The 25,917-nt window shown below is 47.4% G+C and overlaps 1 protein-coding gene across 1 annotated transcript in view; it reads left to right on the forward strand.

Moving 5' to 3' along the window:
* The first annotated feature begins 650 nt into the window (after window positions 1-650).
* Window positions 651-25,917, forward strand: part of CRB2 (crumbs cell polarity complex component 2) — a 298,555-nt gene continuing 273,288 nt past the window's right edge. The window contains exon 1 of the mRNA XM_063938516.1: window positions 651-723. Coding sequence (XP_063794586.1) covers window positions 651-723 — 73 coding nt within the window. The remainder of the gene's footprint in view (window positions 724-25,917) is intronic.

Below are 25,917 nucleotides of genomic sequence, written 5' to 3' on the forward strand. Positions count from 1 at the left end.
TTTTGTATTAAACTTGGAAAATGTGGTAATGAAACTCGTGAAATGTTACAGCAAGCATACGGTGGAGAAACAATTAGCTGTGCTGCAGTATTTCACTGGTGAAAGCACTTCAAAGATGGTAATACATGAGTGACTGACAACGCAAGTTCTGGGAGACCATCCACTGCGGTTACAGATGTCAACATTGCCAAAACTGCAGAGATGTTGCAAAATGACAGAAGAGTAACTTTACGTGAACTTTCAGCTTCACTCGGCATCTCATTCAAACGGGTTCAGCATATTGTGACAAAGGAACTGAAAATGCATCGAAATACTGCAGCATGACTAATTGTTTCTCCACAGTATGCTTGGTGCAGCATTTCATGAGTTTCATTTCCACTTTTTCCAAGCTTAACAAAAAATTAAATCACACATCTCCTACGTAATCTCATAGACATGTCTTTCTCATCCACCATGACAAAAAGCACGAAGATCTTCTACTTGCTGTGACCAAACAAAGAACAATATGGCAGTCCAGCTGCAGGTTCAGACACATCGATGTATGAGCATCTCAATAACCAACATAGCCTTGCCCCGTCTACCTATGGGTCAGAAAAACAGAGCCAGTCTCATTACTTTTCAATCGGCTCTCGCGATGCCAGGATCTCGACATGGATATCAATGATGGTGCTGAAATCTTGAACGTCGGGATCCTGAATGAACGATTACCAGCACCGCTCAGAGGTAAACTGTGTCTGGGAAGGGGAGGGTTAGGGTCAGGCTGCTGGTAAGGAGGGTTAGGGAGGTTAGGCATTAGATTTTACATACTTACCTGCTAGGTGTTGGGATCCTCAGCGTTGGGATACTGCTGTCAATATTTTGACTACTGGCATCCCAAGCGTCAGGATCCCGATACCCTCCCATTTTAAACAATATAGTAATGACATCTGGTAGCCTAATAATAATAATAACAATAAATGTTAACCCAATTTATTTTATTTCATGTGACAGTAGGCAGCATAATAACACAATATTTTACTCAATGAGAACTTCAAGGAAGTTATCCATGCAGCATAATGTACATGAAGTCATCCATACAGAACAAATATCTTGATTTTGAGTTGGTGCATCTAGAAGGTCTACAGATCTCTCTCTCTGGAGATCTCTCCACAAATGAAAACTTTGCTTATGTGTTCAGAGAGGCGCAATAATCTTCAGAGTTGCACTGTGCCAAAGTGTAAATGTCATTGCAACTGACTTCCTGACACTTTCATTTCACTACACCTGTCCACTTATCTCATACAGGGCTGTCGTGTCTTAACAACATTTTAGGCCATGTGTAATGCGACGAACTGGGGCCCCTACCCACCCATTCATTGGAATTAATGTCAAAAAATCATAACTTACCCCTCCTGCAGCCCCTGTCTCTCCACATGCTTCCATACAAGGAGTAGCTGTCAGTACTCTGGTGACTAGCTCCAGCAATCCACCAATCAGCATGCTCACAGCCATTCACTATCTGGCTGCAGGCTGGGAGGCAGGTAGGGAATTCTTCCTGGCTGCTCTGACTGAGTAATTCACAATCAGAGCAGACTGGCAGCATTCTCTACCAGCCTCCCAAGAAGCTCTAGAGGCACCATCCCAGTGGCAGATGCCTCTGGCCCTTCCCATCTCGAAGGTCCCTAGAATTAGAATTGTGGGGTTGTGGGCAGCTGCCCAGTGTGCCAATATGTTAAGTTAGCCCTTATGTCGTAGTGTAGCCTCATTTATGGCTCAATAATAAAAGTGAGGGAGAAATGTGTACTGTTTTTACCACATGTGGTAGGTTTGTGCGTGAAGCTTATTCTGTTGTTCGTAATGCACTGGAAATGTGTTTCCTTCAATTTTGATTAATTTAAATTTGCGAACAGATGATTTTTTTACATTCAGTTTTAAACATTAGTAAATGTGTGTTTTAGCCATGGAAACCTAACATTGATTTAGATCGATTTTCATTGATTTGAAATTCGATTTAAAAAAAAAAACATGAAACATGAAATTTGATTTAAAAAAGATGAAAGTCAACGTTTAGTAGATATACCCCCTAGCTCCGCTAAAATAAATCTGATTTCTGTACTTATAGCTAAAGGTTCGGTACCTGCTCCTCTCCACACTTTACAGTCAATGCCCTAATTCTGCTGAACTCCTCACCTTCGCTTGTGCAATATTTTGCACCTCTGGAAACACCTCCATCTTTCTCTATAAACCATGTGTCAGCTATTCTTGTGCTGTGCAGTCATCAGTTTTCACTTGGTAAATGACTTCCAAAGTTGTTGACTGTGGCCTTGGCAGTCAGGGAGTTAAGTCACTGTTGTGTAGACGTGCTAACAAGATTACAGTGTAGCTGAGAGGAAACTAATCTGTGTAAAGCTAAGTCACTTGGTAACGTATTCCAACCTGACACGTTTCATCAGGTGTGTTTTTGAGACAGCTTTCCTGCATTATAACTATAAGCACAGGTCATACTGCAGCTCCTTCAGAAACTGCTGTCACAAAGGTTTGTAGGGTACATCAGTATTACAGAAGTGAAGATGTTAAGAGTCTGTGGGCCAACATATTGCAGAGACAACTGCTTTGTACTATGCTGAAACTACTTTGTTCTCTGCCACAGGTGTGCTTGTCATATTAGGACCGTTGTATAGAATACTGTGTAGTATAGCACTCATCTCTTCATTTTCTCACGATCAGTGGTTGATTCCAGTGGCCAATTCATGCACATTATTTATCAATGTTTTTCTTAAGATGCAATTGGCTAACAAGGCCTAGCTCAGAGCTTGACAAATTGGGCCAGACCGCAATCCCCACTGATGAAAAATGGGGTCTGCGGCATAGGTGTGCACAGGCGGCTCCTGGGGCAATAGACTAATCATCTGGGAGACCAGCATCAGGCACTGCTGTTGTCTCCTCCCCACTTCTAAGCCAGCTTCCAGGGAAGAGGCAGCCTTGAATCCAAGATGGTCGATGTGAAACTACTCCAGCCTGAGTCGGCTGAGATACGTGAAGGACATGCTTTAAGTAGAGTTTTCTGTAGGTTAAGGGGTGTGCCTGTACACACGCTGTACACCCCATATGTCTGCAAGTCTAAGGAGTGCAGTCTGCACCTTTAGTTTGATGCCAGGGGAGATCTGTGATTAATTCTTGTGTTCAGAATCTGGTAAATAATCTAGTTACTTACATACAAAAATGACATTTCTACATGATATTCAGGGAAAATTAGGTAAAAAACTGGGCCTGTTAGTGTACAGAGTTTCTGTGAATGCTGGGATGCGCTTCCCAGCATTCACAGCGGCGGAGGGCAGCCTATGGTAAAGGTGAGGGAACGCAGCAGCAGCGCCTCCACCAATTACACTGTTCTGCTGCGGCTCCCGAGTCCCCCTCCCTCCTCCTTCTTCTCCCCTGCCAGAAGCTGCACGAGGAGCCTGAGCCAGCGGAAACGGTAAGTATATCTATTCTATCTATCTATCGTATAAAAAAGGGGACGCTGTTTGCCGTAATGTGTAAAAAAGGGGACGCTGTCTGCCGTAATGTGTAAAAAGGGAACGCTGTCTGCCGTAATGTGTAAAAAGGAGATGCTGTCTGCCGTAATGTGTAAAAAAGGGGCCGCTGTTTGCCGTAATGTGTAAAAAAGGGAACGCTGTTTGCCGTAATGTGTAAAAAAAAAAAAAAAAAGGGGACGCTGTCTGCCGTAATGTGTAAAAAAGGGTACGCTGTCTGCCGTAATGTGTAAAAAGGGAACGCTGTCTACCGTAATGTGTAAAAAGGGGACGCTGTCTGCCGTAATGTGTAAAAAGGGGGACGCTGTCTGCCGTAATGTGTAAAAGGTTGACGCTGTCTGCCGTAATGTGTAAAAAGGGGAATCTATTCGCCGTAAGGTGTAAAAGGGGCTCTACCTGGTGTAGTGGTGCTACCGTGCGGCGTAATTTGAATAATGGAGACTACTGTGCACCGTTATATGAATTGCTATTATTTTGTGGCCACACCCCTTCCCCATGAAGCCACACCCCTATTTTTCCCCGCGTGCCTACGGCGCACACTGCCCCTGTTTTACATAGAGGGGTGGGGCTCCGATGCCGTTTCTTGCACACAGCACTAAATTTACTAATTACGGCACTGTTGCTTAGGTATCCATTTCTCTGGCCCTGAGCAGGTCCCCCTCACCAGATCCTCTCCAGGGGACTTGGATGGGAGGGGGGCCCAAAGCATTTTGTCGCACATGGGCCCACCGCTCGCTAGTTCCGCCACTGGCAAGACCTATATATGCACCTAATTTGGTGCAGGCTGCAGTGGTCCTTTCACAGGATTTGAATGTGGAGGGCAGAGCAAAATCCTTAAAAGGCTTTATTGTAGATTTTGCAGCGTATGAATGAAAGCATTTTAGCACCTTGTAATATCCCAGAACTTCTAAAACAAAACCAAGGGGAGGCAATTTTATATACACAATGGCGTTTACAACCCTGTGTGCCGAACATTTGACAATGGATAACTTTGTTGCTGTGAAAGTATGCCAAGGCCACGGAGTGTAATAAAGCTCACTGATGATTTTCCTTTCATTTGTACTATGTAACTACTGTCATTCATTTCTTCACTGAATGCAATCTCGCCCAGTCTGCCACTAGATGGGAGGTATATATGGCTGCATAAAATGTGTCAGAATACCTGTAAAATAGCATAAGAAAAGTAACTGGCCAATGTGGTGTCCAATGACGGTCATACTTGAGACCAGCTGCATAATTACCCTGCTTACTTTTATTCGTAAAGCATTGATGCCCTCTCCTAGTCACTGATTGTGTTTGATGCTGGTTCCCCTTGTACTGGTTTTGCCATTTTAGATTACATTCCAGTTTAGCCACACAGTAGGGCTAGGAATTGAGGCGGAGGGGCCAGATCATGTCCGGAGTCACTGTATGGATTCAGTAGGATTTCCCGTCAGTTGGGAATCCCGACTGTCAAAATCCCGACATCGAGTGCAGTGTGTTCCCTCACGGCCCCTGTGGCAAGCTTTGCTCACCTCACCATTATATTCCCCCTCCGATGGTGGCATGGACCACCACCCTAGTGGGAATATTGGGCAGCAGTCGGGATTTCTACCGCCGGCATTTTGACTGTTGTTGGGATTCTGGTGTCGATTTTTCAACCCCCGGGATCCCGACTGTCGGGAAATTAGCTGCATCCCCACTGTATGACTGCACACATACCATCATCTTCTCGCCACATACTGTATATGGGCATCCCCGAAAACAGCTATTTTTCTCTTACATCCTAGAGGATGCTGGGGACTCCGTAAGGACCATGGGGTATAGACGGGCTCCACAGGAGACATGGGCACTCTAAAGACTTTAGATGGGTGTGCACTGGCTCCTCCCTCTATGCCCCTCCTCCAGACCTCAGTTAGATCCTGTGCCCAGAGGAGACTGGGTGCATTACAGGGGAGCTCTACTGAGTTTCTCTGAAAAAGACTTTTTGTTAGGTTTTTTATTTTCAGGGAGCACTGCTGGCAACAGGCTCCCTGCATCGTGGGACTGAGGAGAGAGAAGCAGACCTACTTAGATGATAGGCTCTGCTTCTTAGGCTACTGGACACCATTAGCTCCAGAGGGTCGGAACGCAGGTCTCATCCTCGCCGTTCATCCCAGAGCGGGGCCGCCGTCCTCCTCACAGAAACGGAAGATAGAAGCCGGGTGAGTATTGAGAAGAAAAGAAGACTTCAAAGGCGGCAGAAGACTTCAGATCTTCACTGAGGTAACACGCAGCGGTAACGCTGCGCGCCATTGCTCCCACACGTTACACACACAGCGGGCACTGTAAGGGTGCAGGGCGCAGGGGGGGCGCCCTGGGCAGCAATATTAACCTCAAGGGACACTGGCATAGGCAATATATACTGCGGAGGCGGTATATTAAAAAAAACCCACCATTATAAATAATTTGAGCGGGACCGAAGCCCGCCGCTGAGGGGGTGGTGCTTGATTCTCCAGCACTAACCAGCGCCATTTTCTCCACAGCACACTGCAGAGAAGCTGGCTCCCCGGACTCTGCCCTGCTGAACACGGTTCCAGAGGGCAAAACAGAGGGGGGGGGGGCACATTAATTGGCGCAGTGAGTATTATATATATATATATATATATATGTATGTGTATATATATATATATATGTATATATATATATATATATATATATATATATATAAGCGCTGTACTGACTGGGATTTTATTCCAGTGTCCGGTGGCGCTGGGTGTGTGCTGGCATTCTCTCTGTCTCTCCAAAGGGCCTTATTGGGGGACTGTCTCCATATAGATATATCCCTGAGTGTGTGGGGGTGTCAGTACGTGTGTGTCGGCATGTCTGAAGCGGAAGGCTCTTCTAGGGAGGAGGTGGAGCTGATGATTGTGGTGTCTCCGTCGGCAACGCCTACACCTGATTGTTTGGATATGTGGAATGTTTTAAACGCAAATGTGTCTTTATTACATAAGAGATTGGACAAAGCAGAGTCCAGTGATAAAACAGGGAGTCAATCCATGGCTTTGACTGTGTCACAGGGACCTTCGGGGTCTCAGAAACGTCCACTGTCCCAAGTAGCAGACACTGATACCGACACGGATTCTGACTCCAGTGTCGACTACGATGATGCAAGGTTACACCCAATGGTGGCCATAAAGTATTCATTATATGATTATTGCAATAAAAGATGTTTTGCATATCACAGATGACCCCTCTGTCCCTGACACGAGGGTATGCATGTTTAAGGGAAAAAAAACCTGAGGTGACTTTTCCCCCATCTCATGAGCTGAATGAGTTATTTGAAAAAGCTTGGGAAACTCCAGACAAGAAACTGCAGATTCCCAAGAGAATTCTTATGGCGTATCCTTTCCCGGCACAGGACAGGTTACGGTGGGAATCCTCACCCAAGGTGGACAAGGCTTTAACGCGCTTGTCCAAAAAGGTGGCGCTACCATCCCCGGACACGGCAGCCCTCAAGGGTCCTGCTGATCGCAGACAGGAGACTACCTTAAATCAATTTATACGCATACGGGTGCCTTGCTCAGACCGGCAATAGCGTCGGCTTGGGTTTGTAGCGCTGTAGCAGCTTGGGTAGATACCTTGTCAGTTGACATTGATACCCTAGATAGGGATACCATTTTATTGACCTTAGCTCACATTAGAGACGCAGTCTTCTATATGAGAGACGCTCAGAGAGACGTTGGACTGCTAGGTTCTAGAGCCAACGCCATGGCGATTTCTGCTAGGCGAACCCTGTGGATCCGCCAATGGACGGGTGATGCCGACTCAAAGAGGCATATGGGAGTTTTGCCTTACAAGGGTGAGGTTTTATTTGGGGAAGGTCTCGCGGACCTGGTTTCCACAGCTACCGCGGGTAAATCTACTTTTTTACCTTATGTTCCCCCACAGCAAAAGAAAATACCACAATATCAGATGCAGTCCTTTCGGTCGCATAAGTCTAGAAGAGATCGGGGTTCTTCCTTCCTCGCCAGAGATAAGGGTAGAGTGAAAAGAATGCCTGCTACGGCTAGTTCCCATGAGCAGAAGTCCTCCCCGGCTTCTACTAAATCCACCGCATGACGCTGGGGCTCCTCTGTGGGAGTCCGCGCCGGTGGGGGCACATCTTCGACTCTTCAGCCACGTCTGGGTTCAGTCAGACGTGGATCCTTGGGCAATGGAAATTGTATCCCAAGGCTACAAGCTGGAATTCGAAGACATGCCTCCTTGCCGGTTTTTCAAATCGGCTTTGCCAGCCTCTCCCCCAGAGAGGGGAATAGTTTTAGCTGCAATTCAAAAGCTGTATCAACAGCAAGTGATTATCAAGGTTCCCCTGGTCCAACAGAGGAATCAGAATCAGCTTTATTGGCCAGGTATACTTGCGTATACTAGGAATTTGTCTTCGGTTTGCTATACAACAGCCAAGTAGGTAACAGTTAAGCAGGTGAAAGGGGGGGGGCAAGTAAAGTTACACAGATAGGTATACCGTAGGGACACAAGTTAGTTACATCTACGTCTAGTCAGTCAATGTTCAGGAGTTCAGCAGGCGGACCGCTTGGGGAAAGAAACTTTTGAGGCTTCTGGTGGATCTGGCGGGGACAGCCCTGTAACGCCTGCCTGAAGGAAGCAAGTTAAACATGCTGTGGCTGGGGTGTAGCTGGTCTTTTACGATCTTCATTGCCCGCTTTTTAGCTCTGGACAAGTACAGGTCCTGGACTGAGGGAAGGTCGGCCCCGATGATCTTCTCTGCGGTTCTGACCACCTGTTGGAGCCTGCATCTGTCCCTCGCGCTGGCGGAGCTGTACCATACGAGTATCGAGGAGCACAGTACCGACTCCACAATCGCGGAGTAGAAGAGGAGCAGAAGCTTCTGTGGGATGTTGAACTTCCTTACTTGCCTGAGGAAGAACAACCTCTGCTGCGCTTTCCCAACAGAGGCGTCAGCGTTGGACCCCCATTTAAGGTCCCTGGAGATTGTGGTCCCTAGAAACTTGAAGGAGTCCACTAGCGATACCACACTGTCAGCAATCGTTAGCGGAGGTGCACTAGATGACTTCTTCCTGAAGTCCACTATCATCTCGACAGTTTTGAGGGGGTTGAGCTCAAGGTTGTTGTGGATGCACCACTGGGACAGCCGGTCTACTTCCCGTCTATAGGCCGATTCGTCCCCATCCTTGATGAGGCCGATGACGGTGGTGTCATCGGCGAATTTGATGATCCTTACTGATTGCGCCTCTGAAGTACAGTCATTTGTGTACAGGGAGAAGAGCAGGGGTGAGAGGACACAGCCCTGAGGGGCCCCTGTACTAATGGACCGCGTTTGAGAGGTGAATTCCCCCGCTTTCACCACCTGTGTCCTATCTGTCAGGAAGTCTATTATCCAGGAACAGGTAGCTTCTGGGACCCCTAGGCGAAGTCATTTGGGGTGGAGGATGCTGGGGACGATTGTATTGAAGGCCGAGCTGAAATCGACAAACAGGACCCTCGTGTAGGTATCGGGAATGTCTAGGTGCTGTAGAATGTAGTGCAGGCCCAGGTTGACTGCATCCTCGACACACCGATTCGAGCGATAGGCGAACTGCAGGGGGTCCAGTTGGGGTACTATTCAACCCTGTTTGTGTTCCCGAAACTGGATGGCTCGGTCAGACCCATTCTGAATCTAAAATCCCTAAACCTGTACTTGAAAAAGTTCAAATTCAAGATGGAATGGCTCCGGGCAGTTACCTCAAGCCTGGAAGGGGGGTATTTTATGGTGTCACTAGACATAAAGGATGCATACCTTCATGTCCCCATATATCCCCCTCATCAGGCGTACCTGAGATTCGCTGTACAGTACTGTCATTACCAGTTTCAGACGTTGCCGTTTGGGCTTTCCACGGCCCTGAGGATTTTCACCAAGGAAATGGCGGAAATGATGGTGCTCCTGCGCAGGCAGGGAGTCACAATTATCCCGTACTTGGACGATCTCCTGATAAAAGCGAGATCGAGAGATCAATTGCTGAAAAGCGTGTCGCTCTCCTTGAGAGTGCTGCAGCAGCACGGCTGGATTCTAAATCTACCAAAGTCACAGTTTATTCCAACGACTCGGCTATCTTTCTTAGGCATGATTCTGGACACGGAACAGAAGAGGGTTTTTCTCCCAGAGGAAAAAGCCCAGGAACTCCAGAACATGGTCAGGGACCTGCTAAAACCAAAAAGAGTGTAAGTCCATCAATGCACTCGAGTACTGGGAAAAATGGAAAAATGGTGGCGGCCTACAAGGCCATCCCCTTCGTCAGGTTCCATGCGAGGACATTTCAGTGGGACCTTTTATACAAATGGTCGGGGTCCAATTTACAAATGCATCAGAAAATAAGCCTGTCCCCCAGGGCCAGGGTCTCTCTCCTGTGGTGGCTGCACAGTGCTCACCTTCTCGAGGGTCACAGGTTCGGTATTCAAGACTGGGTTTGATGACCACGGATGCGAGCCTCCGAGGATGGGGAGCAGTCACACAAGGAAGAAATTTTCAGGGACTGTGGTCAAGCCAGGAGGCTTGTCTACACATCAACGTACTGGAGTTGAGGGCCATATACAACAGCCTACGACAAGCGGAGAAACTTCTTCGCGACCTACCGGTTCTGATTCAATCAGACAACGTCACAGCCGTGGCTCATGTAAACCGCCAAGGCGGGACAAGGAGCAGAGTGGCAATGGCGGAAGCCACCAGGATTCTTCGCTGGGCGGAAAATCACTTTAGCGCTCTGTCAGCTGTCTTCATTCCGGGAGTGGACAACTGTGAAGCAGACTTCCTCAGCAGACACGATCTCCATCCAGGAGAGTGGGGACTTCATCAAGAAGTCGTTGGGGACTTCCTCAAATAGACATGATGGCGTCTCGCCTCAACAAGAAGCTTCGGAGGTATTGTGCCAGGTCAAGGGACCCTCAGGCAGTAGCGGTTGACGCCCTGGTGACACCATGGGTGTTTCGGTCGGTCTATGTGTTCCCTCCTCTTCCGCTCATCTCAAAAATATTGAGAATCATAAGGCGAAAAAGAGTGCAGACAATACTCATTGTTCCAGATTGGCCTCAAAGGGCCTGGTATTCAGATCTTCAGGAAATGCTCACAGAAGATCCGTGGCCTCTTCCTCTCAGGGAGGACCTGTTGCAGCAGGGACCCTGCATGTTCCAAGACTTACCGCGGTTACGTTTGACGGCATGGCGGTTGAACACCAAATCCTAGCTGGGAAAGGTATTCCGGAGGAAGTCATCCCTACTCTAATAAAGGCTAGGCAGGAGGTGACGGCGAAACATTATCACCGTATCTGGAGGAAGTATGTATCTTGGTGTGAAGCCAAGAATGCTCCTACGGAAGATTTCCATCTGGGCCGTTTTCTCCACTTTCTACAGACAGGAGTGGATTTGGGCCTAAAGTTATGCTCCATTAAGGTACAGATTTCGGCCCTATCAATTTTCTTTCAGAAGGAATTGGTTTCTCTTCCAGAAGTCCAGACTTTTGTAAAGGGAGTGCTGCACATCCAGCCTCCTTTTGTGCCCCCAGTGGCACCATGGGACCTTAACGTGGTATTACAGTTCCTAAAATCTCACTGGTTTGAACTAAAATTTCTCACTTGGAAGGTGGTCATGTTGTTGGCCTTGGCATATGCAAGGCGGGTTTCCGAATTGGCGGCTTTATCTCACAAAAGCCCCTATCTCATTTTCCATGTGGATAGAGCAGAGTTGAGGACTCGTCCTCAATTTTTGCCTAAGGTGGTTTCATCGTTTCATATGAACCAACCTATTGTGGTACCTGTGGCTACGTGTGACTTGGAGGATTCCACGTCCCTTGATGTAGTCAGGGCCTTAAAAATTTATGTAGCCAGGACGGCTCGGGTTAGGAAAACGGAGGCACTGTTTGTCCTGTATGCAGCCAACAAGGTTGGCGCTCCTGCTTCTAAGCAGACTATTGCTCGCTGGATCTGTAACACGATTCAGCAGGCTCATTCTATGGCTGGATTGCCGTTACCAAATTCGGTAAAGGCCCATTCCACTAGGAAGGTGGGCTCTTCTTGGGTGGCTGCCCGAGGCGCCTCGGCATTACAGCTGTGCCGAGCAGCTACTTGGTCGTGTTCAAACACTTTTGCAAAATTCTACAAGTTTGATACCCTGGCTGATGAGGACCTCGTGTTTGCTCAATCGGTGCTGCAGAGTCATCCGCACTCTCCCGCCCGGTCTGGAGCTTTGGTATAATCCCCATGGTCCTTACGGAGTTCCCAGTATCCTCTAGGACGTAAGAGAAAATAAGATTTTAAACCTACCGGTAAATCTTTTTCTCCTAGTCCGTAGAGGATGCTGGGCACCCGTCCCAGTGCGGACATATTTCTGCAAGGCTTGTATATAGTTATTGCTTACATAAGGGTTATGTTACAGTTAAGATCAGTCTTTGGCTGATGCTGTTTTTGTTCATACTGTTAACTGGTTGCGTATATTTCATGTTATACGGTGTGGATGGTGTGGGCTGGTATGAATCTTGCCCTTAGATTAACAAAAATCCTTTCCTCGTTCTGTCCGTCTCCTCTGGGCACAGTTCTTTAACTGAGGTCTGGAGGAGGGGCATAGAGGGAGGAGCCAGTGCACACCCATCTAAAGTCTTTAGAGTGCCCATGTCTCCTGTGGAGCCCTTCTATACCCCATGGTCCTTACGGAGTCCCCAGCATCCTCTACGGACTAGGAGAAAAAGATTTACCGGTAGGTTTAAAATCTTATTTTTGGTTTGCCCACTAAATGTAAGCATCACCTGGATGTGACATGTAGGGACTGCTGCAGATATCTCTGTATATATCTGCCATTGTACATTCATTTCAACAGCAAAAGCAGCCCCCAAGCAGCTAATGACATTTTGGCATTATCCCATACTTGCCTACTCACCCGGATTGGCCGGGAGGCTCCTGAAACCGGGTTGCACTCCCGGGCCCCCAGAAAGGTAGGAAAGTCTCCCGGAGCTGGCCTCATCCCCCCTCCCTGCAGCCTCCCGCAAGCCCCCCACAACCGTTCATGAAAGTGTGCGGCTGCGGGGGGTACTATTACGCGATTTGTGCTGAATCGCGTCATAGCAGTCCTCCTCCCCCCTCACCCCCCTTCCTCACTTTACAATGCTGGTACTGTGGGCATTGCGTCTCTATGCACCCGGACTGCCCCCTTTTGAGCCATCCTAGCTGCTCCCTCCCGGAAGGAAAGGCTAGAAAGTCGGCAGGTATGCATTATCCCAGGTGTGGGGATCCTTTTGTCTGTCAAGGGCTATTTGGATTTTTTTTTTTTTAACATCACTCGCGGGCCAGTTTTTAAGCGAAACACCCCCCAAAGCTCGCACTCTTACACATAATGCCTACATTAGTGCGCCTTACACATAATGGCCACAGTAATAGCTGCTTACACATATTGCCCCCAGAAATGCCCACAGTAGTGCCAGATACACATAATGCCAGTTACCCCTAATGTACCCAGTATAGTGCCAGTTACCCATGATGTCCCCAGTATAGTGCCAGGTAGACATGATGCCCCCAGCAGGGCACTCGCCACCACTGCAAAACAGGTCCCATCCAGACTCCTGCACATCACCTCCTCTGATCAGTAGCAGCCTCCGGTGAACAGGTCTGCTAGAAGCCGGGCACAGGAGTCTCAAAACAGCAGGAGCTCAGAAGACACGCGGCAGACACACTCATACATAAAGCGCGCTGAGCAACCACGTCCTTCTTGGCTGCCAGGCCACACCCCCTCCTCATCCCGCCCATGGTTGCTTTGGCCGGGGTAACCCACGTCGTCCTCCGTCCGCCCCCTCTGTGAGATGTCGTCCCCCTTACTCACATCCTCCTCCATCCGTCCCCCTCCATCACATGCCATCCCCCTCCTAGTCCCATCTGCGCCGCAGTTTCCTTGGTTCCCTGACTGGGCCAGGTGAAATGACTTTGCGAGCCTTATACGGGCCAGACGTTCCCCACCCCTGAATTATCCTATCATAGCCTATTGGCTCCTATATTGCAAAGTTTACAGCAGAGGGATTATCCACATCCCTCTCCGTCTTCCCGTATTGATGCATGCTCAGACCTGCGGCCTTGCATGCACCGTACACGTGAAGCAGAATGATAGTTTACAGCGGGATGAGCCTTTATCAGAGCCCGTGTTCCAGCAGGAGAAACTTGGTAAATTCAAGCATTTTCCCTTCACAAATTTCCCCCCAAAATTCTCCTCACAACCACATAAAATATGCAGTTTGTAATAAATTGGCCCCAAAAAACAATTCTAGTTATACTGTTTATTCAGTATGGGAAATAAAAGTCTGATTAATGAACTTGAAGGCAATAGTTGCCAATTTTTTATTTAAGACAATTTTTTTATTTATTTATCTAGAAACAAAATTACAATACAAAGGGTAAACACAGTACCCGCACAATAAAATTGTACAGACAATAAAAAGAGAATAATAAATCCAGACAACAAAAAAGTATAGCCGATGGCGCTAAGATTCTTCGATCTTAAAATATAGGTTAATGGGGGAATAATGCCGCAACAGTATTAAAATTTAATTTTTATACACAAGTCTTTTTTTGGATATCACTAGTTTTGGATGTAGCTTTATACATTTTAGTTCTATAAAGTCCTGTCGCTCATCATAACCTCCAGTCTTGTACACATTCTCAAACACCTGCATGCCTTGTACAGTCAACGCTGAGATTGCAGAACTAGGTGATGTGCTGTCATTGTGTGGTGTTGCAAAGCTGTGGGAGACTCTGATAAGGAACATGATGATGTGTCAGAGACTGATTAACATTCCAGCAGGAGGGCAGGCAGCCTGTGACTCACACAGTGGTGACCAGGGCATCTGTGTAAACATTTAGAGACCCTTTATTACTACGAATAGGCATACCATTGTCGTCTCTACTTATTGTTCTCTGCAGTTAGCAAAAACTATCCAAAGCAAGTTTCGGATGAAATTGATGTCATTGTTCTGCATTTAATAAGAGATTTGTTATCCACTTTTGTTTTGATTAGCTTAGGTCTAAATATAGTCATGGAATAATAGCTGCAATGCAGAATTGCAGAAACCAAGTTTATGACTCTTATGTCTTCTGGTATCCGGGCTCTGGGTCGACAGTGGCTAGGTCGACACTATAAATAGGTCGACATGAACAATGTCAACATGCAAAAACTTTTTCATACTTTACGATCCATGTGGACCACGATTGGGAACGGTAACCTTGCCTAAAGCATGGCGAGCGAATCGAGCCATGTGAGGGGACACTGTGCACTAACTGGGTTTCACGGTCACTTTACAAAGAAAACGACACACAAAAAACACGGAAAAGTCATGTCGACCTAATGGCCGTGTCGACCTATTTATGGTGTCGACCTAGCCACTTTCGACCAATAGGTGTCGACTTAATTGGTGTCGACCTAGACACTCGACCCCGAGTCCCATACCCTGTCTTCCTACAGCATGGTTTGTGGAGTTAAAGGCATAGTAGCCCTTGTTTACTGTCCTTGCTATAACTATATATACAGTATGAGATGACAAACTTTATTGAAAAAACAAAACAGTAATGTGTCTTTGTATGGGTTATCTACATACAGTGCAGATTATAGTCAGGATGTAAGAAAAACATTGCTTTGAATGCTGCGTTTCATGCTCCATTGGCGGTGTATGGGTTAGAAATACTAGTTGACATAATTCTTCTGTGTTCAGTGGAGTGTAGTTTAGTTTTTTGGGAGTTGAAATCACTGTGTCAACTAAAATCCGATCCCCTTGCTAACACTGTGAATCTAGTATTAATGGAATGGGGGTGCAATTTTGATGCTTTCTGACCTTGTATGGCAATCTAAATCTACAGTAGGTAGTAATCATGCACTGGGAAATCTTACACTATTTTCTATATGTGGTTACCACTGGGAGATGATGATTTACCATGGCACATTGCTTTTTCTTTTTTCTTTGATTATTTTTTTGCCTTTTAATTTTTCAAAACTGCATTTTTTTTTCCGGGACTGGTTGTGTTTTTGTGTTTGTATACTATGAACATTAATTTATCATCTCTCTGTCTGTTTATCTATCTATCTATCTATCTATCTATCTATCTATCTATCTATCTATCTATCTAAATAATGTTGTTTTTGATCTACTGTATGTATGTAATTTAAAAGATATACTATCTGTGGGGGATCACCTTGTATGGGCCAATACAGCCCTTTTGGGAGAATAGTGCCTATTGGCTAAACCATCCTATTATCCAGTCAGAACACTTGTACTACAGAAAAACCTACAGGTTACTTTGTAACCGATGGACATCTGCTCTGCAAATTAATGCCTAAGGTGCAATGTCAATGTCCAGTAGGTGAGTGTGCTCCTAATAATAAAAAACGCAATCCAATTTACCTGAAACCGGTGTTCGCTATAATTTTGCTTTGTACCCTTCTCTGGAGATTCGGAGCCCCAGACTTAGAGGGAAGCTACAGAATGTTGGGGAATCCAGACCATCTCTTCGTTGTAGTTGCAAGTGCAACCACCAGTGGAAAAACAGTATAAGATTCTCTATTGCATGGGTTACCACTTACTGAAAATGTTGATTGTCATCAGGGGCGGATTGGCCCACCAGGAGAGATTCTGATGGGCTGGTCCCATATCCCCCTCATCCGGTCCGATTCACACTCTGGCTGGGCTGGCTCACACTGCTTACAGTACTTTCGGTTCATTGGAACGCAATCCGGAAGTTAGGCTAGCGGGCACTTCCAGATGCCGCTAGTCGTGAAAAGTGGTGACACTGTTCTACCAACTGAGTACCTGGAGAAAGTTAACCAGCTCAGCCGCCACCCTAGCTCCCGCACTCTCACTGAGCAGGCCAGAGCGGTGACTGAGCACTGAAGGAAACCCGGCAGAGAGTTTATTTTTAATTACATTATTTGTATTATCATGATAGTGTATGGGTGTCCCCGGTCACAGTGTATGGTTTGGGGACTGGATAGGAGCAGGATGTACCTTGTTCTCAGGATGCCAGCTGATCAGACAGCACTCACAGCCAACCCTGGGACAATCTCTAATACAAAGTCCTTCAGCCCTATAGCTGCCCAATGGCTGTGCATGATGATGGGCCTATTTATGTAATGTGGTGGCTATGTATGTAATGAGGTGCTATTTGTGTAATGAGGTGCTATACATGTAGTGTGGTGCTAGTCGTATAATGCGGTGCTATATGTGTAGTGCGGTACTATACCTGCAGTGGCAAACGCAGGATTTTCATAGGGGGGTTTCCGACCATATACTATAATATATATATATATATATCACAGTGAGCCCGACAGTTCTCCGCATTACAAAACGGTACCTTTCTCGTTGCCTTCCGTTCAAGGAGACCTCCCAAGCGAACAATCGTGTACGGCGGCACTCAGGCAAATAAAGACAGGACAACAGCCTCTGTGGCCATGCCCTGACGAAAAAGAGGAGTCTTTGAAACGTTGGTTACAGAGGCTGTTGTCCGGTCTTTATTTGCCTGAGTGCCACCGTACACGATTGTATGTATGTATGTATGTATGCATGTATATACACACACACACACACACACACACACACACACACATACAGCACAGTATATAAACATATATATATATATATATACACACACACACACAGCACAAGCTATGTATATGTGTGTATATATATATATAAATATATATATACACGTGTGTGTGTGTGTGTGTGTGTGTGTGTGTGTGTGTGTGTGTACACACATATACAGTACATCTGTGTACATAGACATGCATACACACATACTGTACAGTAGCATACTTACGAACACAGCATACATACATACATACATACATACATACTGTACATGCACACAGCATACGTACTTGCACAGCATACATGCAAGCAGCATACATACATGCAGAGACACACAGTATACATGCAGACACGCAATACACATGCACACACAGTATACATACATGCGCACACAGTATACATACATGCATAGACACACAGTATACATGCACACAGCACACATACATGCATAGACACACAATACACATACACACACAGTATACATACATGCACACAGTATACATACATGCATAGACGCACAGTATACATGCACACATACATAAACACAGCTTACATGCATACATACATAAACACATAGTATACATGCACACAGAACATATATACACACACAACATACAGTACATTCACACATACATACACAATATACATGCACACAATACATATACACACACCCATTAACAGGAAGCACAGCCCCCAGCACCTATACACATGACATGACACGCTACTTGCACAAACAGTGATGGCTGGGGGATGTACATGCTGCACCAATCACTGCAGCAATTTAATTTCAGAGTGCCCCTCCTTCAACCCCTGACATGTAGTTGGTGGTAGACGCACCAGGTCCCCCAAGCTCCCCCCAGCACCCCCCTGCCCCTGTTCCCGCACTCACTGGTAGCCGCGAGATGATGATCCGTCACCGCCGCTGGTCCGGGTCCCTGCTGGCTGCTTCTCCCCCCCCCCCCGTTCCCGCACTCACTGGCCGCGAGATGGTGAGATGATCCGTCACTCACCGCCGCTGGTCCGGGACCCCGCTGACTGCGCCGCTCAAGTCCCGTGGCGCGGCTGGCTGGCTGCTTGCACTGAGTGACTCTGCCTGAGAGGAGCTGCTGCAGCTCCCCCTACATGCAGTAGCCAGCTCAGTGTGCAGCTGGCCTGCGCAGAGGAAGACACTGTCCGCGATGTACACAAAAAAAAAAAACACGTCAAAGTTCAGTTGATGATCGGCGGCTTGGGTGGGGGGGGGGTTTCTGGGTACTCGGAAACCCCCCCTGCGTGCGCGCCTGACCTGCAATGTGGTGCTATTCGTGTTATGTGAGGCTATTTGTGTAATGCAGTGCTATACATGTAGGGGGTAATTCCAAGTTGATCGCAGCAGGAACTTTTTTAGCACTTGGGCAAAACCATGTGCACTGCAGGGGAGGCAGATATAACATGTGCAGAGAGAGATAGATTTGGGTGTGGTGAGTTCAATCTGCAATCTAAATTGCAGTGTAAAAATAAAGCAGCCAGTATTTACCCTGCACAGAAACAAAATAACCCACCCAAATCTAACTCTCTCTGCAGATGTTATATCTGCAACCCCCCCCCCCCTGCAGTGCACATGGTTTTGCCCAACTGCTAAAAAATTTCCTGCTGCGATCAACTTGGAATTACCCCCGTAATGCGGTGCTATTTGTGTAATGTGCTGCTATTCATGTAATAATGTGGTGGCTATGTATGTAATCAGGGGCGGATTGGCCACTGGGACAGATTCTGCTGCGCTGGTCCCCTGTGTCTGTGTTGCACTACTTGTGTGTGCTCCCTCCCTGTACTATGCTGTATGTAGTGTGTGCTACCTCCTTGTACTGTGCTGTATGTAGTGTGTGCTCCCTCCCTGTACTGTGCTGTATATAGTGTGTGCCCCCTCCCTGTACTGTGCTGTATGTAGTGTGTGCGCTCCCTCCCTGTACTGTGCTGTATGTAGTGTGTGTGCTCCCTCCCTGTACTGTGCTGTATGTAGTGTGTGCTACCTCCCTGTACTGTGCTGTATGTAGTGTGTGCTCCCTCCCTGTACTGTGCTGTATGTAGTGTGTGCTCCCTCCCTGTACTGTGCTGTATGTAGTGTGTGTGCTCCCTCCCTGTACTGTGCTGTATATAGTGTGTGCTCCCTCCCTGTAATGTGCTGTATGTAGTGTGTGCTCCCTCCCTGTACTGTGCTGTATGTTGTGTGTGTGCTTCCTCCTTGTACTGTGCTGTATGTAGTGTGTGCTTCCTCCTTGTACTGTGCTGTATGCATACTTGCCTACTTTTGAAAAGTAGTTTCAGGGAGATTATAGGAGCGCCGTTGAGGGGGCGTGTCATGTTCCACCCGAAGGGGCGTGTCTAGCTCCACCCATTGGCGTATCTATTTTTACTCGGGAGTGTTTCCTGCAGTGGCAGGTGAAAACTATAGTACAAAGAGCAGAATACCAGAGGGTGCTATAGTATGCACACAGTGGGTAGGGTACATATCACCCTGCATACCCTACTCACTATACACATATTATATCACCCTGAGTACCCTACTCACTATATACATATTATGTCACCCTGCATACCCTACTCACTATATACCCGACTCACTATATACATATTATATCACCATACACATATTATATCACCCTGCGTACCCTACATAGCATACCGATCCCCCCTGCACACTACGTACCTATTATATCACACTCTGTACCCTACATAGCATACCGATCCCCCCTGCACACTACGTACCTATTATATCACACTCTGTACCCTACATAGCATACCGATCCCCCCTGCTCTCTACATACCTATTATATCACACTCTGTACCCTACATAGCATACCGATCCCCCCTGCACACTACATACCTATTATATCACACTCTGTACCCTACATAGCATACCGATCCCCCTGCTCACTACATACCTATTATATCACCCTGCGTACCCTACATAGCATACCGATCCCCCCTGCACACTACGTACCTATTATATCACACTCTGTACCCTACATAGCATACCGATCCCCCTGCTCACTACATACCTATTATATCACACTCTGTACCCTACATAGCATACCGATTCCCCCCTGCTCACTACATACCTATTATATCACACTCTGTACCCTACATAGCATACCGATCCCCCTGCTCACTATATACCTATTATATCACACTCTGTACCCTACATAGCATACCGATCCCCCCTGCTCACTATATACCTATTATATCACACTCTGTACCCTACATAGCATACCGATCCCCCCTGCTCACTACGTACCTATTATATCACACTCTGTACCCTACATAGCATACCGATCCCCCTGCTCACTACATACCTATATCACACTCTGTACCATACATAGCATACCGATCCCCCCTTCTCACTACATACCTATTATATCACACTCTGTACCCTACGTAGCATACCGATCCCCCCTGCTCACTATATACCTATTAAATCACACTCTGTATACCCTATATAGTTTGTTCCCTTTCCGCTGCAACACCCTGCCCTGCCCAGCCTGGAACCGCTGACACTGCCGCCTCTGCCAGCGCACACTTTAGCTCAGCTTCTCCTGTGTGCACTGCTGGGTGGCCATAGCTACCCACAACTCCGCGGTGGCCGGCATTTAAATAACACTTTCCCCGCTTGGGGCCTGGGTGACCCCTGAATAATAATAATACTACACAAGGAATGTGCAAAAGTATAACAGCTGACAGAAGCACACACAGGACACAGTGGGTGTAATACAGCAATTTGCACCAATGCTGACATGCATACACACAAATGCAAGGGGTATCACTGGGCATGCAGTAGCAGGAACACAGGGCATGGAGGGGTCAGCCCAGGAAACAGGACACTTCACCTGCACCCGCTGCACAGACAGCACGTAATTCATAGGTCACCATACCCTATGTACCTGTAGCACCAAGTGAAAAATTCTGAAAAAATTCTGGGAAAAAAAAATTAAGTAAATTGTGTTTATATGTCATCCCTAGGCTTATGTGGTGAAGGGCAGGATTCACTTCTGTTTGTCCACATATTTTATGATTGACAGCCATAGATAATTTTAATTGGTCCTGGACCACCAACCCAGGGCTCCCCTGCTAGTGTATTGAGGCAGCCAGTATGGGAACCACTGGTTTAGCAAAAATAATGTTTATATAAGCAGTATACAGTACCCAAGGTCCTGTAATTGAGTCTGGCTCTTCAACAGGTCTACTTTCTTTGTCTTGTAATAGCATAGTTGAGCTGCCGTCAGTGGCAAATGCAGGATTTTGAAAGGGGGGTTTCCAAATACGATCGTAACATAGATGGAGTAGTCAGAGCTGGAGTAAGGCTTGTGTGTGGTGTGTGTGTGTGTGTGTGTATATATATATATATATATATATATATATATATAATATACATATGATGTGCAAAATCAGACGGCACTCAGGAATCCTAAGCAGTAATGAAAGAATGATTACACAGATCGTTAGACCAATGTTTCAGAGCGTGACATCTTTTCACTCGGGGTAGCTCAGTGCCCTCTGATTTTGCACATCACATTTATTTTACTGGAAACGCATCTGGACATGCTGCCTGATTTGAACCTGAAGCATGCTCTCACACACACATATACACGTTTTCACTTAAAAACATGCATGCACGGAAATAAACACAGTTGCTAACATTTCATAAAGACGCCTCCACTGAATAAAGATAATGGAGACAGGTGCGTTTAAAGAGAGCGCCTTGTTCCTGGGGACATCTCCGGTGTGCATGCGCAAAATACCCGAAAATGGCTTTGGTGGCCATTTTCAAAATGATTTGTATCCACACTGCAGGACCGCCGCCATGGTACTCTGGAGGAGTAAGTATAATACATGGGTGCAGGGTGGGTGGTGTGGGCTCATGTGCACTGTACACACTGCACCCATTATAGAAATGGGTTGGGTATGTGTGACCGGAGGTCAGGAGAGCGCCGGTTACAATACCGCTCGCCACAGGTTCTATTCCCACTCTATGGGTGAATTCTAATTCACAGCGGGAAGAGTATGCAGACAATATGTAAAATGTGACCACTAAAGTTTGCTATCAGGATCACTGAGGGGTTCAGTATGATCGACTGGTGGATGGGATGCCGGCAGTCACAATACTGACACCGACACCCTGAGAGTTGAAATCCCGACAGGAGAGCGTCTCATCTCCCCTACCCCTCCCCTCTTCATGCCTAACCCTAACCTTCCCCTGATGGTGCCTAACCCTAACCCCCCTTCCCGCAGCCTAACCCTTCCCCCTTAGTTCCTAACCCTAACCTCCCGGCTTAGTGCCTAACCCTAACCTCCTCCCGGTGGTGCCTAACCCTAACCCTCCTCCCCGCAGCCTACCCCTAACCCTCCTCCCCGCAGCCTACCCCTAACCCCCTGGGTGGTGCCTAAACTTAACATCCTCCAGCTGTCGGGATTCCGGCACCGATATTCCGACTGCTGGGATCCCGACAGGCAGCCAGTATCGTAACTGCAAACCTCCCTCAGAAAGCCTGTGATTTAGGTGCAGATCTTGTCTTGCTCAGTGCTACTCTGAGACCTTGTAGATCTGCATGCACATAGAAATAACTGGGCATATACCAACACGGAGATAATTGAGAACAAGCACATAGAAAAGCCTGTGTAATAACAGGGGCTTTGAGAACACACACGACAAAGGAATACAGCAAATGTATATTTACACATTGCATACACATATGTACACAATTATACATACATTATCACATGTTCTGATGGAGCACTGCTGCTGCTGCAGTTTGCTGAAGGAGAAGGGCACTTCATTAGGTCCCGCCCCCTTGGGACTTAATGCCGCGATTCACGGGGATCATGAAGGGGCGGGGTTAGTAATATTGGCCCCGCCCCCTTACTACAGCCAGTATTAAATCGAGCAGGTAGTTGGTCCATCAGTGTGGGAGGGGGAAAGGTGCAGGGAAAGGAGAAGCTGCAATGAGGGGAGAGCAAGTGACCATGCTTAGTGTAGAACTGCCACAGATTAGAATTACACTCCTTGCAGGCTGCCTAGTGACTGTCACTCACCCGAACTGCTCTCTTACTCTCCGGGTTCTGCACTATGCCTGGCCACTCGCTTTCACATTGACTTACATCACAATCACCCAGGCTGCTGATCTCTCCTGTTGTGACTCCGCCTACTATGGGCGGTTCACTAGCGTATCCCTGGCCAATAACAGTGCAGCAGGGGCGGATTGGATCCGGAGCTCCGTGGATGGAAGAGAATGCTGCTTAGTGCCCACTGTCAGCCTGCCCGCTTCTTACTAGAACTCATAGTGAATGGTCCACAGCCTCCGCCCCTCCGAGTGGTAGAAATGCATGGTCGCCACTTGTTCAGGTTCCGCCCCCAGCACTTTAGGACAGGCGCATGCGCAGTGTGCTTTGACAGAGAGTACACGTCAAAAACCGGGAGGACGCAGAAGATTTGCGGGGCAGCGGGAGGCTCAGTTAAAAAGCGGGAGCCTCCCGCTGAATGCGGGAGGGTAGGCAAGTATGGCTGTATGTAGTGTGTGCTCCCTCCCTGTACTGTGCTGTATGTACTAGTGTGTGCTCCCTTCCTGTACTGTGCTGTATGTAGTATATGCTCCCTCCCTATACTAGTATATGCTCCCTCCCTATACTGTGCTGTATGTAGTGTGTGCTCCCTCCCTGTACTGTGCTGTACGTAGTGTGTGCTCCCTCCCTGTACTGTGCTGTATGTAGTGTGTGCTCCCTCCCTGTACTGTGCTGTATGTTGTGTGTGCTCCTCCTCCCTGTACTTTGAAACATTAAGGGGTATATGCAATTGCGGTCGAATTCCGGCTGGAATTCAACCGTTTTTGGATTCGACACAATTCGACAGTCGAATCCCGGCCGCTGGGACACGAATTCGACATATTCAATAAAAACGGATTCGACAGTCCCGCTGTCCAAAAACGGACCAATTGACGATAGTGTGCATCCTGGATTCGACTTCATGGACGTCACAAAAGTCTTAAAAAAGCCCTGAAAAAAATTGCGTGGGGTCCCCCCTCCTAAGCATAACCAGCCTCGGGCTCTTTGAGCCGGTCCTGGTTGTAAAAATACGGGGGGGGGAATGACATGGGATCACCTGTATTTTAACAACCAGCACCGGGCTCTGCGTCCGGTCCTGGTGCCAAAAATACGGTGGACAAAACACGTAGGGATCCCCCGTATTATTAACACAGCACCGGGCTCCACTAGTCAGAGAGATAATGCCACAGCCGGGGGACACTTTTATATCGGTCCCTGTGGCCCTGGCATTAAATCACTAACTAGTTACCCCTGGCCGGGGTACCCTGGAGGAGTGGGGACCCCTTAAATAAAGCCCCCCCCCCTCCAGCCACCCAAGGGCCAGGGGTGAAGCCCGAGGCTGTCCCCCCTATCGAAGGGCGGCGGATGGGAGGCTGATAGCCTTGTGTCAGAAAAAAGAATATTGTTTTTTGTAGCAGAACTACAAGACCCAGCAAGCCTCCCCCGCAAGCTGGTACTTGGAGAACCACAAGTACCAGCATGCGGGGGGAAGCGGACCCGCTAGTACCTGTAGTTCCACTACAAAAAAAAATACCCAAATAAAAACAGTACACACACACCGTGACAGTATAACTTTATTACATACATGCACACCGACATACACACATACTTGTCACAACTGAGGGTTTTGGCTGACAGGAGAAAGCCTCAGTTGTAGGGGCTGAGAGGAACTTAAACCGGGGAGGTTTAATCAGACCCCTGGACATGTAAGTGTTAAAAGGAAACCCGAAGGTGTGACCATGACAACCAGGTAAAAGTCAAAATAAAAGTTTATTAACAGACTCCGTGTAAACAAACAGCATTCAAGGTAAATAATGGCAATGATAAATAATATGATTCCTGGAGCACTCTGACCATGAAATGGTTACACAGGACACTGGTAGGTAAGAACAGCTTTTACAGTCCTTAGATGGAATAACCTTACCAGGCCTGGCTGTAGTAGTGAAGATATCCAAGGAACATGCCAGTAGATGGAACAGATGAAGTTGGTAACTTGAATCAGCTGTTGTAATTGCTGGATGGAACCAGCCAGGTGGTAAGACACGGAGTGGATGTGGAATGGAATCAGCCAGATAATAAAGTCACTGAATGAATGCTGGGTGGAACCAGCCAGGTGATAAAACACGGAGTGAATATAGTAAGATGCTAGGGAGCGTGGAAACAGAGGAATTGAAGGATGATTACCAGTGGTAATGGATACTGCTGGAAGCAGATGAAATAGCTGGAAGCTGGAAACTGGATCAGCCACGGAGTACTGCAGAGTCAGGCTGCACCGCAGGATGGTAGGCAGGTGCGGGTCTCTTTGGTGGATGCTGGAGACAGGAGCTGGAACCTGGAAACACAACCACAGGAGAGAGTATGGAACAAGGTATGACAAACAAAGCACTGACTATTTCCTGGCCCAGGCACAGGATACTTATACCTGCAGCAATACAGGCATTGGCTGGGCAATTATGCAGATTTCCAGAGGCAGTGGATTGGTGGAACTGAGACATGTGATTGGATCCAACATGGCTGCTCCCATGTTAGAACTTGGAGGGAAAGCTGGTTTGGAAACCATGTGGAAACATAACAGTAATGGCGGCGCCGGCCGCAGAGGACAGGAGACGCCATGCAGGATTCAAACATGGCGCCGCTGTGACAGCGTCTCAGCGTGACAGGAGGGATATGCAGAATGTGGACACAGATGAGATCCGGCCTTGGAACGCTGAGCCAGCCTCAGGAGACATCTGAAAGGCAAGTAATGGCGTC

The sequence above is a fragment of the Pseudophryne corroboree genome, chromosome 8 (genome assembly GCF_028390025.1).
Source record: "Pseudophryne corroboree isolate aPseCor3 chromosome 8, aPseCor3.hap2, whole genome shotgun sequence".
Lineage (NCBI taxonomy): Eukaryota > Metazoa > Chordata > Amphibia > Anura > Myobatrachidae > Pseudophryne > Pseudophryne corroboree.